Below are 14558 nucleotides of genomic sequence, written 5' to 3'. Positions count from 1 at the left end.
TGCACGGACCACCATTCTTCACTTGGCTTCCCTGACTCCACATTCCCCTAGTTTTTCTTTTTTTCTGTAGCCACTCCTATGCTAGAAATGATCGGTGCCCCAGGACTCATCCTGGAAATTCTTTGGAATTCGCACACCCTAGTTGATTTCATCTAGTCTTTATGTTCACAGACATCACCTGAAACAGCCCAAATACCTCTCTCTTGAATACCAGCTATTTGCCCTATCCGCTTGAATGTCTAATAGGCATTTCTATCCCAATGTATCATTAATCTAAGTTGAAAATCTTCCCCAAATCTTCTCTACTTCAGCAAGTGACACTACCATATGCCCAACCACTCATGCCCAAAACCTCAGTCCTCTGTATCCTGTTTATCAAACAAGCTGGCATTGGTAGGGTGCAAGAGCAAAGCATTGTCTCATGATTGTCCCTAGAGACTCTTATCCATGAATTGTCAGACAGATTTTACGGGTGTTTCCTTTTTTTTTAAATGGCCACACCTGGAGCATATGGACGTTCCAGTGCCAGGGGGTCAAATCAGAGCTGCAGCTGAGGCCCACACTGCAGTTTGCAGCCATGTGGGATCCATAATCCACTAAGGCCAGAGATCAAACCCGCATCATCACAGAGATAACATCAGGTCCCTAACCCACTGAGCCAAAACAGGAACTCCTACCTTAAAATTTTTTAAAAGAGGATTACTGTTTCGCGCCTAAAAAGTCCAGTCCAGGAGTTCCCGTTGTGGCTCAGGTGTAATGAACCTGATTAGTATCCATGAGGATGTGGGTTTGATCCCTGGCCCTGCTCAGTGGGTTAAGTATCCAAGATTGCTGTGAGCTTTGGTATAGGTCACAGATGTCGCTTGGATCCTGTGCTGCTGGAGCCTTGGCACAGGGCTGTGGCATACGCCAGCAGCTGTGGCTCTGATTCAACCCCTAGCCTGGGAACTTCATATGCTGTGGGTGCGGCCCTAAAAAAGATGAAAAAAGTCCAGTCCAGTCCAGTCCAACAAAACTCAAACCCTCCTCCAGGTTTTGAAAGCTTTTTCCTCCCTTAGCTTGCCCAGAATCAGAGTTTGAGATGTCCATGAAGGCTGGAGCCCTTACTCCCATGTTTTGTGTTTCCACATGGAGGAACGTCCTTGAAGAAAAAATTCCAGCCTTTTTTCCACTCCCAGGGAAGTGTGAATGGGTGAACTGCGGAGAACAGACAGGGTCAAGTGTGCTCAGGCTTCCCTGGGTACACTTTCTGGGGTGAGCTAACAGGCATCTTCTCAATCGGCACTTGGCGGCACGGTGCTTGGAGCAGCTCTGTGGAGGCTGCAGTTGTCCCCCTGGGCCAGAGGCCAGGAGTGTATGCGTCTGATTTAGGGGTGGAAGTAGCTAGCCATCTTGATAGTCCATCTAAGCCACGTCCTCCAAACTAGCTTTTTCTCTGTGGCAAGGCTGGTATTTTGGTATCTGAGTGGATGTGTCTTCTTCATTGGTTTCTGAACTGGGAGAGGAAGAGGCAAGCGTCCCTTACTGACCGTCGAGCAGCCTGATATTCCACAAAGGGAAAGTGCGTGTTTCCTTTCGCAAGTGCCCCTTCCCCTCTGGCTTGCTGGCATGGGGATGGGGATAGGACCCCAGGGGTGGGTGCAGAAATGCTCCCCTGACTGGGGAAGCTGCGACCTGACGTGAGGGCTTCTGTGGGGAAGCTGGAGCCATGGTGAGGCTGGCTGTGAGTTCCGGGAGAGCCGCCTTCAGGACCTCAGTGTCCACCTCCCCCGAGTCCCTGGTACCTGCTGCACACCCTGCAACCACTTTACCCCCCAGGCCTTTCAGCCATCCTCCATTTGACGCTTCCACATACAGTCCCGGCTTCCCACCTTTACCTACCCTGGGGACACGGAAAGTGCAGGGCTTCCTCTGAGTGGCCAAGGTTCCCCCAAGGTGGCTCCATCCCCTGGGCTGGGAGATACTTGACACCTCAGCCCCACGAGCCCCACCAGCCCCACACGGCTCAGCCTCCTGAAGGTGCACAGCACCCTCTCCTGTCAGCACCAGCCTGTGGTCTCCCCTCCTGTCCTCACCCCTCCTGTCAGCCTCTCTCGGCCGCTCTCCGCTCAGCCCCTCTCCTGCCACTTCCTCTCAGGTGCCCTTAGAGCCCCTTCTCCCCCAGAAGCCGAGGTCTTTCCCCCGCTTCGCGCCCTCACGCACCTCCAGCCTCCAGCCTCCGACTCTTCCTTAAGGGCGCTCGCTGCTCCCCAGACCCCCTGCCTGCAGGCCTCGGGTGGGACCCTCCTCAAGAGTCAGTCCAGCCTCAGGCGCCCCTCGGTGGCCTCGTTCCGGCGCTTTGCCAGCAGGTAGCTGCCTGGTTGACTCCTTCAGCAGCTGGGACTGGCGGTCCCGCCCCTCCAGGCCCCGCCCACCATCCGCTCCCGCCCTCCAGGCCACGCCCCCTCCGGCCCCCGGCCCCGCCCCCCCGGGCTCCACCTCTGAGGAAGCCGGGCGCGCCCCCCGGCCCACCCTCACGGCGTTCTGATTGGCTGTCCCGGCATCTGCCCATCGCGCTCCACGTCGGCCGAGGAGCACGCCTGCGCAGGGCGCGAGCGGGCAGGCAGGTAGCAGGTCCAGCGCCGGGCGCGAGCGGGCAGGCAGGTAGCAGGTCCAGCGCCGGGCGCGGCAGCAGTCATGACCGAGGGCACGTGAGTCCTTGCGCCCCACGACCCCCGAGAAGGGAGGGCGCTGTCGGGGCTCTCAGAAGGGGTCTCATCGGGCTGGGGGCGCCCAGCGAGGCTGCTGCGCCGTCGGCCCGGGCCGGCGTCTGTGGAGACCTGGGCACACCGGCCTCGGGGGACGGTGGGGGCCGGGAAGGGCAGGCTTTCCTTCGGCGGTGTCGCCCGGGGGCCTTCTGGGGCCGGGGGTCCCGGTGCAGGGTCTGCGTAGGGGTCGGGTGGGGCTGTGGGCGGTAGGTGTGTGTGTGGGGGGGGAGGCAGGTGTCTCCGCTCTCCGGGGTGTTTAGAGACGGAAGCGCGCCGAGAGGGTTTTTACTTTGCAAGTAAGAGAAGCAGTGGTCCCGTGCAGGTGGTTGGAGAGAAGCACTGAGTTCGTCGCCCTCTGGCCTCTGACCTAGTGAGCTGGGAGGGTGGCTGCTCACTTGAGCCTGATCGGTTCCAGGTGTCTGCGTCGAAGACGGGGACCCGTTAAAGCGGAACCCGCCACCGACCTCAGCCGCTGGCGGCTCAGCAATGAGAAGGGGAGGCAGAGATGGACATATTTTCAGGAGGAAGAAAGCCCTAGCCGAGAGCAGTCTGGGCTGGAAGCTCACCTCCTGGGACTGGACACGGTAAGTGTGTGATTCTGCCCCTCACACACACAGGGTCTGCGAAGTGACCCAGAACCTGCCCGCCTCCCTGCTTAGCCACAAGCTCCAGGAACCAGAAAGGAGCTTTTAACAGCTAGATGTGAAGGGTGTTTTTTCTTTGTTAAAGAAGAAGGGACAGGTCATGTGTACCTGGGTCACATGTCACCAAAGGAGTCAACTGGGGTAAAGGCAGAGCATGAATCTGGTGGGGGTGGGCCCTTGGTTTGCCTCCATCCCTTTATCACAAAGTTATGTGTAAGAAACTGCACTTTGGTTTGATTCAGAACAGGAAGTTTTTGATCCAGTGAATTTCATATGAGAAATTCAGTTAGAGAACAGGATATAGCAATAGGGTTTGCCTGTCACTATGCCATCCCACGGCCCCTGCCCAAGAGAGGCCTGAGTTCCAGGTCTGGGTGGGCATCTGTGTCCCACCCACCCTCTTGGGCCCCTGATTTACCTGAGATGTCTTGGAGAAATGGAGAGGAAATCTGCAGATATGTGACTGGAAAGCAAAACCGTGAGGATGAGGAACTGTTCTTTGATTTGCTGAGATGGGCAGTACCATCATCAGGATTGGGGTTATTTTGCTTTTTAGGGCTACACCCACGGCATATGGAGGTTCCCAGGCTAGGGGTCCAACCGAGCCACAGCCGCAGCAATGCCAGATCCGAGCCACTTCTACACCACAGCTCACGGCAACGCTGAAACCTTAACCCACTGAGCTGGGCCAGGGATCGAACCTGCGTCCTCATGGATGCCAGTCAGAGTCATTGGCTGCCGAGCCATCATCAGGGTTTTAGCCTTTTGACTGAAACAACTGACCCTTTCGAAGTAATTCAGATTCGTTCCTTTGACTTGAACTCTCAGTGCTGAGACCCCTCCCGCCCAGCCAAAGACGCCTCAGGCCTCGTCCCGTTTCTCTCCTTTGCAGAGGAGTTACTTCAAGGATTTGCCCAAAGCCCACACAGCGCGTGAGGGCGCTCTGAATGGGATGACGTTTTACACTGGCCTGCAGGCCGAGGACGGGCACTGGGCGGGTGATTACGGTGGCCCACTCTTCCTCACGCCAGGTAGGTAGGAGGGTGCTCTTGGGGCCGGAGGGCGAGGCCGCCCTGGGGCAGACACCCGGGGGCGGCTTTGGTTCCAGGCTTTGTTCTGGTTCTGGCTCCTGGTGAATGTCTATGATGTGAATGAGTGAGCAGCTGAAAAGCGGGGCGTCCACAGGGTCAAGAGCCGGGGAGGGGCGCCCTGTGCCTGAGCTGTCCTGGGGTCGGTGCCAGGGGTTGGGAGCCAAGGCCCAGCTGGCTGGTGTTCTGAAAAGGAGCGAGGGTGCTCTGAGGGGCGGGGAGGCAGAGCAGTGGCGTCGGGCGGGCCCAGCCTATGCCAGGGTGCAGAGGTGGGCAAGGTGGTGGGTGGGCATCAAGTCCTGTGGGCAGCTCCAGCGTGTGAACTCACCTGAGGGGGAGGTGGCCAGGCCAGCTCCAATGGGAGCCATAAGCTAGGCTTCTGCGTTGGAGGATTACAATTGGACCCCAGGGCACTGAGCTGTTTTCGATACTCAGGACTGTTCTCTAGCCTGAGAATGTTTCTCTAAAGAAATGCTCAGCTTTGTTATCGGGGAAACTTCCTTCTATGAGTTTCTGTAGAAGGACCTTTTCCCTTAGTGGGAGCAGCACTGGGAGTCAGGCCTCAGGCCTTTTGGCGCCAGGCCGTGCTGCCTCCTGGCTCCGAGCTGTGTCTTACCTTCCAGGGGCCCGTGGACCTGGCCTCAGGGACATGTCACTGGGCTCGTTGGTCCCTCGGCGCAGCTGGAGCCTGTTGAGACTATTCCCAGGGGTCTTCCTGGGGAGGCAGTGACTGCACTGTCTTTCTCCGACCTTGGGCAAGCTGACAGACGTCACCGTGCCTTGGCTGCCTCGTCTGGGCCGTGGGCATGAGAACTGAGGCTGGGCTTTGCTGCTGCAGCCCTGGGCTCGGCCGCCGTGGGCTGTAGGCTGGGATGTGGTCTCTGCACAGGTTGACACTGGCCTGTTTGAGGGTGCTGGGCCACGGTTCTTCCACGGCTGGCTGAAGTTTGGTCTTTTTCTGCTTTAATTTGGAAAATGCCCCTGGAGGTCATGACTGGGTGGCCCTGTGACGCTGGGTATCACTGTGGTGACCGCTGACTCTGGGGTCGGGCCTCCTGCGCCCCAGCCCCACCACCTGGGAGCTGTGCCTCGGTTTCCTTGCCTGTAAAATGGAGACGACACTGGCTCTGCTTCCTGCCCGTGTGTTTCCCTGTCTCGCCCCATCGTACCTGTTACAAGTGGAGGCGGCCTTTCTTCTTCTGTGAGCCTCTGGTGTCGCCGCTGCGCTCTGTCCTTCCAGGGTGATGCCTGCCTGGGCCTCTCGTGCCTCTGAGCCACAGTCAAGCATCCACCTGTTCCGCCACACGGGGCTGCCAGGGCTGCCCAGCCTCGTGCTCGGTGCCGGGCCTGAGGCTGCTGAGGCCGGGGAGAGGGGTGGGCTACCGCCTGTGCGCACCGTGCTCAGAGGGCCGGCCTGGGGATTCTTTGTGGGTCATGTTTATAAAACAACATTTGCTTTGTAATAGAAGCGAGTAGGCATTACCCCCTCAGGGATGCCTCGTTGGGGCTTCTCCCCTACAGGCGGGCGGATAGCATGGGACCCCGGAGTGGTCAGGTGGGCTCGGCGCGCACCACGTGGTGCATGTCATGTGTGCTCTGGCTGCTGTTCCACGGACCCCTGGGCCAAAGTCCCCGACGGGGCTGTGCATAGCCCCCGCCCGCCCGCGTTTCCACGGGAAGGAGGCCCTGGCGGACGGGGCTCTCCTCGGGAGGAGGAGTCAGTGCCTGCTCCCCGTGAGGAAGGTCTTCCTGCCACACAGGCCTCCTGATCGTCTGCTACACGGCGCGCATTCCCCTGCCGGCTGGGTACAGAGAAGAGGTCACACGATTCCTGTGGTCTGCGCAGCTCCCCGACGGCGGCTGGGGCCTGTGAGTGCGCCCGATCCCGCGTCCCTGCGCGCGCGCTTTGTAGGAATGCATCTGTCCCGGGGTGGGGTGAGGGCCGCTGTGGGCCTGGGGTGGGTGGGGGGCGAGCCAGCAAAGGCTGCGTGCAGGCCGGGCCCTGGGGTCTCAGAATAGGGCTGTTCACTTTCTGGGCCTCGGTTTCACAGCTGGTTGAGCGCCTCTTGAGCCCCACAGGCCGCAGTGAAAACCCTCTGGCTGTCATCACCAAGGCAGGAGATGGTTCTCGCCCTGGGCTGGCAGCAGAGAGAGGTGACCAGGCTGTTGTCCCGCCTTTCAGCCTGCTTTTCTGAGGCAAAGTCACCTCCCAAGGGGGTCAGCTGCTGGCCCGCCTGGTTGTGGGCCCGGCAGCCAGGACTTGGGCCCATGCTGGGCCGGCTAAATCCACACCAGCCTTCCTTAAGGGGACCTAGGACAGCCCAGCCCTGCTCACCTCCTGGACGGGGTCATGGGCCTCTCCAGTTTGAGGTCCCAGCTCTGTGGCCTGTGGGTGATGAGGCCAATTCGAGATCTCGCCGGCACCTTCTCCTGCCCTGGCACACTGCTCTGGAGTTGGCTCTGTGAGTCGTGGTGAAGGGGGATCTGGACGTGGTCACTGCCTGGGGCCTGGCCATGTTGATTCAGGCCAACAGAGGAGGTAGACAGAGGAGCCGGGCAGGTCCTGCTGGGCACTTTCAAAACTGCTCAGTTGTGCTGGGAGGTGCGGGAGTTCTTATGAGAGAATGACTGCTCTGGATGTTTCTTTTTTTTTTTTGATTTTTCTGAGGAAATTTCACAAAAGGGTTACTTAATCTCTTACAAGTGATGGAAGATATTATTATTATTATTTTTTCTTTTTACGACTGCACCTGTGGCATATGGAGGTTCCCAGGCTAGGGGTCAAATTGGAGCTACCGCTGCCGGTCTACACCACAGCCACAGCAATGCCAGATGTGGGCCGAGCTTGCCGCCTACACCACAGCTCACAACAATGCCGGATCCCCAACCCACTGAGCAAAGCCAGGGGTGGAACCCTCATCTTCATGGACACTGTGTCAGGTTCTTAACCCGCTGAGCCACAACAGGAACTCCAGAAGATGTCGCTTTCTCCGTGTTTCCTTTTCCCGTAGGCACATCGAGGACAAGTCCACGGTGTTTGGAACCGTGCTGAACTATGTGTCTTTGAGGATTCTGGGCGTGGGGCCCGACGATCCCAACCTGGTGCGAGCCCGGAACGTCCTCCACGCGAAAGGTACACCCTGCACGGCACGCCCGTCGTGCTCCTGCTCCCTCAGCGCGGCGGGTGCTCGCAAATGCGTCCTAGCAGGACGCGCAGCAAAACCCGTGAGCCAGGAAGGCGTCAGGCGGAAGGAGGTGGGCAGTGTCTGGCCTCACCGGTGCACGGGCAGCGTGTGGATTAAGGCAGCCGCGTAATTCTGCTGCTCTCACAAGTGGGCCAGGGCCCGTCAGCCGCAGGCTGGTGAGACGCTCGCGGGGTGTTCCCGGCGCAGCCTTCCCAGAGGGCAGCCCAGCCGTCCCTGGGTGGCAGGAGCTGGCGGAGCTCTGCCAGCGCCCCTGCTCCTGCTCTCGTGTGTGCCCTGCCGGGCATCGGCGGCCTGGTGCTCCTGCTGCCCTCGGCCCCCGGCTGCCGGCCCGCGTGGCTTTCCTCGTCTCAGCCCGCCCTGCTCTGCGCTCACGGCAGGGGCTCCCCGGGCCCTGGGGGCCGGGCCACCCTGCACCCACCGTCTCTGGGGCTCCCGCTCGCCCTCCCCCGGCCCCTGCACGGCCCTTCGCCCAGCTTTTCCTGACCTACCAGCTGCGTGACCCGGCGCGTCTGAGGAGAGCCTGCCTTCTCCACACGGGCTTTGCCCTCGTGACGACGCCCTCGTTAGCTTCCAGGCCCACGGGTGTCAGGTCCCAAGGCCGCTTTCTGCTCCTGGCCTGGGAGGACGGGCCTCGGGCCGCACTGCCCTCGTGGCTCTGAGCCTCCCTGACTTCTGCACACCTGGGTTTGGGCTGACGCCTCCTCGGGAAGCAGGTCCAGGACGTTTCTCTGTGCTTGGGACCAGGGCTGCTGGGGTGTCCCCACAGGCACAGTTGGGACCCGTCTGCGGTGTGGGCGGAGCAAGGGTTGGGGTCGATGGTTGATGGGCCCCCGGGAGGGAGAGGCTCCCTGCCCCCAGCCCATGCGCCCCGGGGCCCCCGCACCCTCCCAGGAGGCGCCCCGCCTGTGCTCCTTCCCGGGGCAGGGGCTCCACACACTTGTGCTGGGGAGGCTGTCGGTTCCGCCCGGCCGCTGCAGGCCTGCCCTCCCCAGGGACCCGGACTTCCTGGGGTTGGATCCTCACCGCCGCGGGGGCCTGTTCTCTCGCAGGCGGCGCCCTCTACACGCCCTCGTGGGGGAAGTTCTGGTTGGCCGTCCTGAACGTGTACAGCTGGGAAGGCCTCAACACCCTGCTCCCGGAGATGTGGTACGCTTCCCCGCAGGCGACCCGGGGCTGGGCAGGCAGAGCGATGCAGCCTGTTAGGTGGAGGCGGGACTGTCCCTTCCCTGGAGCGGGGTGGCTCCAGGCTCGGGCAGAGCCCTGCAGACGAGGGAAGGGGCTGCCGGGAGGCCGGAGGTGCCAGGTGGGTGGGCCCTGCCTGGGGGTTCAGGCCCCGGGTGCAGGTGAAGCTGGAGTCTTGCTGTGGACACAAGGTGCGCCCCCGCAGAAGCAGGGGAAGGAGGTCTCAGGGCGCGCGTGCGCGCACGGCCTTTTCTCCACGGGGTGGGGGTGGGGGTGGGGGGTTGTTGACGTCAGTCCCAGGCCCCCTCCCCGCCCGCTGAATGCCCCAGTGTGTGTGGCTAAGAGACGGGCGCTGTCCTCTCCACACAACCACAGCAGTGTTTAAATCCTCCCCCAACTCGACACCATTTCTGAATTGTGCGACACCTGTGAACTAGAACTGTTTCTGCTTGTTTTCTTTCCTGGCCCCTCCTGCGGTATATGGAGCTCCCAGGCCAGGGGTCAGATCTGAGGTGCAGTTGTGACCTGTGCCACAGATGTGGCAATGCCAGACCCTTAACGCACTGTGGCGGGGCTAGGGATCGAACCTGCCTCCCCACGCTCCAGAGATGCTGCCGATCCCGTTTTGGCACAGTAGAAACTCCAAACCAGCGACTTTTTAAAGACGTTCTGTGAATACCTAACGAAAGCTATGGCCCGAGTCCAGAATACATTCGCAGACATTTAACGGCCAGATGTCCCCTTCGGGAGGTGAGGTCCCTGGAGCAGGGGTCTGTCCACAGGGTTAGGGCCCCCTACGAGCCCTCAGGGAAGTTGGGGGCCCTCGTGTTAGATGCCTTTGGTGGAGGGGAGGCGGGAGGAGAAGGGCAGTCAGGAGATGACCGGAGGGTCCTGGCGAAAAGGCCGAGGCCCCAGCCGCCTCCGGGGCAGACCTGCCTGTGTGGGGGCGGGGCACCGCCTCCCAGGCTGGCCACCCTGGGAGGGTGGGGAGGAGTTCCCGGCCATTCCAGTGGCCCTCAGTGGCGGGCTTGCTGGCTGGACCTCGGACCCGGGCCTCTGTGAGGAGCCACAGAGGCTGGCGTTGGGGACCGTCTTGCCTGTGCGTCCACAGTCACACAGTGCAGCCCCGGCCGGGGTCGCTGGGCCTCTTGGTAACGAGGACACTGCTAGTCTCTGATGGAGTGGTTTTGCAGAGCACAGTTAGAGGGCAGACGGCAGGTGACCTTGAACCACTCCAGCTGCGGAAAAGCTGGACGTCTCACTCGATATGTAGTAATGCCCTGTAAAGCAGGTGGAGGGAGCGGGGAGACGCAGGTGGCGGGGCCGTGGGCGCCTGTCCTACTCAGGGCTGGGAGCAGCGGGGTGGGCTCACCCTCACGGGGCCTCCCTGTGCCCCTCGCACGTGAGGTCTGGGGCTAGAAGGGGAGGGTGGAGAGGGCACCCACCTGGGAGGTGGGCAGGGCTGTGCTCACGCCCGACTCGGCAGAGAGGATGGCCCAGGTCTTGCGAAGCCGTGGCAGTCCTGGAGGCTTTCAGATAAGCTTCTTATTTTGCAGTAGTGCCCAACTTCCAGCTGAGTTGCGGAGTGGGTGCATCGCTTCCCCAGACCCGCCCGCCCGCGTCTCCATCATGAACCTTTTCTGTTACTGTGGCATGACTGTCACAGCTGGGAACGCTGGGGAGCCAGGCCTCCTGGCTTTGGGGCGCGCCCAGCCGAGCCAGGAGGAGGGGTCAGCTCCTGCGGGCCGGGCCCCGGGAGCCCCGCTGGCGGCTGCGTGCAGGCAGCCAGGGCCCGGGCTGAGGGGGCGGGGGCCCTGCTGACGTGCTGTCCCCCCAGGCTCCTTCCCACCTGGATGCCCATGCACCCTTCCAAGCTCTGGTGCCACTGCCGGCAGGTGTACCTGCCCATGGCCTACTGCTACAGCACCCGGCTGAGCGCCGAGGAGGACCCGCTGGTCCAGAGCCTCCGCCAGGTCAGGAGCCTGGGGCCGCCCTCGAGTCGCCTCCCGTCCCTGGGACCGTGGGCGGGGGCTGGGGCAGCAGGTGGGCCGCGGGGCACCCGCGAGCCAAGTCTGGGGGCAGGAGCCCATTCGGGCCTGGCCTTGGGGTGCCGCCCCTCCAGGAGCTCTACGTGGAAGACTATGGCCTCATCGACTGGCCGGCGCACAGGAACAGCGTGGCCCCTGATGACCTGTACACCCCGCACAGCTGGCTGCTGAACGCGCTGTACGGTGGGTGCCCGGGGCTGGCTGGTCCCCGGCCCGCACTGTCCCGTTGGCTCCCGACCGTGTGCACCCGTGTCCAGCAGGTCTGCCTGGGGCCCGGGGTCCCCAACAGGATTCGGGGCCCAGGGCCTTGGACCGGGCAGAGGGAAGGCGCAGGACCCCACGAGGCCCTACCCAGGAGCATCCTCCGGGGTCCTCCTGGCTGCTCAGGGCCCAGTGGCCTCCCCCTGGAGGCTGGCGTGTTCCCGCCCTCACTGGTTCTGTGGTCAGGCCCTGTGGCGGGAGCTAGGCCCCGCCCTGGTCAGCACTGAGGGGCAGTGGAGCTCCCCCAGCACGGCTGCGGGGCGGCAGGACTACACGCCAGGGTGCCAGCGAGGGCAGGCTGCTCGGGTGGGCGAGGGCAAGGGCAGGACGGGAGGAAGGGCCGGGATTGCCGGCCGTGAGGCGCGTGCCGGGCGGGCCTGCGGCCGGGACCCGTCCGTGCTCACGCGGCCCCGCACCGCACTCCAGCCGTCCTCAACTTCTATGAGCGCCACCACAGCACCAGCCTGCGGCAGCGGGCCACCCAGGAGCTGTACGAGCACGTCGCGGCCGACGACCGCTTCTCCAAGTGCATCTCCATCGGCCCGGTCAGTGCCTCTCTCCCTGGGGGTCTGGCCTGGGGCGGGCGAGTGGGGGCAGGTGGCCCAGAGGCCTGTGCTGGGGGGGTCTCCCTGGAGATGCGGTTTCCTCCTGGACGCTGCAGACCTTTGGGACGCAGGCCTCTGGGCTCCAGGGACCTTGCTTGGCCCAGCCTCCTGCCGCCGCCACCGCCGTGTCTGGCACGCTGGTTCTTGCGGCCCCCTTGAGAGTCTTCTGGCCGGTGGGGCGGGCCGCTCTTCCTGGCTTGGTGCCCCCGCCGCACCTCCGGACCCTCCCTTTGCCCCTCACACCGGGAACTGAATGCTGCTCTTGGCTCTTGGGTGCTTGGTGCCTCGAGGCTTCTCTGAGCTGCGGGGCTTCTGACCTGGCTCTGCCCCTGGGGCTGTGCGGTCGGTGGCCAGCGCTGGGGGGAGGGAGGCTGCGGCCCTGGGGTGTCGTGAGCCTATGGATGGGCTGTGACTGTGGCCCCCTGGGGGCCCGGTGGGCGCAGCGGCCGTGAGCCCCACACGCGATATTGTTCCCAGGTGTTTTCTAGGCCTCGTGGTACCCCAGGGGCCTAAAGCACGACTGCCCCAGCCGAGGGGCTGGCTCTTCCCCCTGCAGTCGCGGCGGATGCTGTGTGGGCTCTGACTCGAGGCCTAAAGCGAGTTAGAGACGCGTCGTAATTGGGTCTTGACCCGCGGACCCCGCGGTGGGAGGGACATCTGGACTCAGGAGCATCTGCCCCGAGCTCGCGGCCCTGCTGCAGGGCTCCGGCCTCCGAGGCCCCCCGAGCCCTCAGACAGCCCCGCCCTTGGTCCCCTGCATTATCTATGGGAGCTCAGGACACACAGGACCCCAGGTGCCTCCTTGGCGTCCCCGCCTTGCCCGTCACCCGCGTGGTGGTTCTGCTCTCGTCACCTCTGCGGGTCAGCCTGTCTTTCCCCCTCCTCTGCACGCTGCCTCGGCCCCTCCCGCCTCTCCTGGGCAGGGCTGCGGCCTGGTTTCTTAATCTCAGGCCTGGAAGCAGCGAGCACGTGGGCAAGAGGGAAGGCCAGCCCAGAGCGAGGCTGTGCGGGGCCTCAGTGGGGCGGGGCCTCAGTGGGGCAGGGCTGCGGGCCCAGCGGGAAGCCTGCAGGTGCCCTGACAGGGCCGTCCCCTCCAGATCTCGAAAACCATCAACATGCTGGTGCGCTGGTACGTGGATGGGCCCGCCTCCTCCGTCTTCCAGGAGCACGTCTCCAGGATCCCCGACTACCTGTGGTGAGTGTGGAGGGCAGGGCTGAGGGCAGGGCAGGGGGCGCGGCCCCCTGCCCCCCCGCGTGGCCCTTCCAGGGGCGTCCTCCTCCCCTGGTGGCCCTCTGTCCCATGGGGGTGTGTGCGTGTGCCCTCGAGAATCCCCTGCTGAGTGGGCGCGTTGCTCTGGACGTGGGCTCTGGGCCTGACCCCCTGCCCTTTGCCCTGTGCCCCCGATCTCTTCTCACAGGCTGGGCATTGACGGCATGAAAATGCAGGTAAGAGCTGTGGGGCCACAGCTGCTGGCTGCCTTGCGGCCAGCATCGCTCCTCCCAACACCCTGTCAGCTCGAGGGCAGCGGCCGCAGGTCCCCTGGTCCCCACCTGAGGGGACCCTCGGGGTGTGTGCTGTCTGGCGGGGGCGCCGACAGGCCCCGGGGGAGGTGCAGAGCTGGGGGCTGCAGCCTCCCGGGGGAGCGGTCTGTCACAGAGTCCCTCCGAACCACACTTCGGGGCTGAGGGCCTCGGCCACCAGCCCGACTGCCGCTGTCCTGCCGGGTCTGCCTAGGGGCTTGAGGACAGCAGTAGGATCCTGTCAGAGCAGAACCCGTGCCCTTCACTGCCGCCCAGGCTGGGCGCCTGTAGAGCCCCCCCCCATTCAAGGGCCTGAGACACGCTCCTGGGCCCTTCCCCGGACACTCTGTGTGGCAGTTTTGTACTGTTGGCAGTTCTTAGCATCCGGGCGTTGCAGATACGCCTCCCGCAGCTTGTTTTCCTGTGCGTGGTCCTGGCCTGGCTGGAGGGGCCCTGAGGCAGGGAACCCGGGTGCAGGGCCCCCGTGGGCCTTTGTCTTCAGTCCCTCAGGGTGGGAACATGGCGCCTCCAGCGCTGTCTTGGGGTCGTTTGGGATGGGCAGGTGGGCCCAGCGCTGCCCAGTGCAAAGCTTCCCCAGGTGCCCTTGCCAGGCGTGCCTGGAGCCCCACGTCCAGCTCCCTGACCCCTCGAAGTGGGGGAGGGTGATGAGCCCTGGCTGGCCCCCTGTGCCCTCTGGCACATCCAGCACTGCAGCTTATGAGGGCGTCTGTGGCATGAAGGAATTCCAGGCCAGGGATCGAACCTGTACCTCAGCAGCGACCTGAGCCGCTGCAGTGACAATGCTGGGTCCTTAGCCTGCTGAGCCACACGGGAACTCCTGGTTCTCAGAGAACTGCCGTGCTGTCCTGTACAGTTCACGGCACCCAGCGAGGGCTGCTGTGGGTCCGTTGGCCCCTGGATTCCATCCGGAGGCTGATCCTCGAAGTCTCGCCTTTGTCCTCCAGTCTCCCGAGGGCCTGTCTTTCCCTAGCAGTTTGTCCCTGGACTGTCTGCCCTGCCTGCACTGATCCCTGTTTTCTGCAGACTGGCAGTTAGGCCCTGAGGCTAGGGTTCTTGGCCAGGCTTCTTGGTGCCACGCGTTCTTGCTGCACATTGTCCTGCAAGGCTGCAGTGTCTGCAGTCAGCCTGGGCTCTGTGTAACCAGTCCATCCCCGCTGCCCACGTGGTGGTGCGTGAGCAGTGGAGGCCATGGGCGGTGGTCCTCCCACCTGGCTTTGCTGAGCGAGCCTGTCCTG

At 63.1% G+C, this 14558-nt stretch overlaps 1 protein-coding gene across 1 annotated transcript in view; it reads left to right on the top strand.

Moving 5' to 3' along the window:
- The first annotated feature begins 2573 nt into the window (after positions 1–2573).
- Positions 2574–14558, top strand: part of LSS (lanosterol synthase) — a 33952-nt gene continuing 21967 nt past the window's right edge. The window contains exons 1-11 of the mRNA XM_047798473.1: positions 2574–2690; positions 3163–3331; positions 4284–4422; positions 6240–6348; positions 7491–7612; positions 8735–8831; positions 10705–10840; positions 10990–11098; positions 11603–11721; positions 12879–12976; positions 13200–13227. Coding sequence (XP_047654429.1) covers positions 2677–2690; positions 3163–3331; positions 4284–4422; positions 6240–6348; positions 7491–7612; positions 8735–8831; positions 10705–10840; positions 10990–11098; positions 11603–11721; positions 12879–12976; positions 13200–13227 — 1140 coding nt within the window. The 5' untranslated portion in view covers positions 2574–2676. The remainder of the gene's footprint in view (positions 2691–3162; positions 3332–4283; positions 4423–6239; positions 6349–7490; positions 7613–8734; positions 8832–10704; positions 10841–10989; positions 11099–11602; positions 11722–12878; positions 12977–13199; positions 13228–14558) is intronic.

The sequence above is a fragment of the Phacochoerus africanus genome, chromosome 1 (genome assembly GCF_016906955.1).
Source record: "Phacochoerus africanus isolate WHEZ1 chromosome 1, ROS_Pafr_v1, whole genome shotgun sequence".
NCBI lineage: Eukaryota > Metazoa > Chordata > Mammalia > Artiodactyla > Suidae > Phacochoerus > Phacochoerus africanus.
The sequence above is the reverse complement of the archived record's forward strand: the minus strand, read 5'-3'. Positions and strand labels throughout refer to the sequence as shown.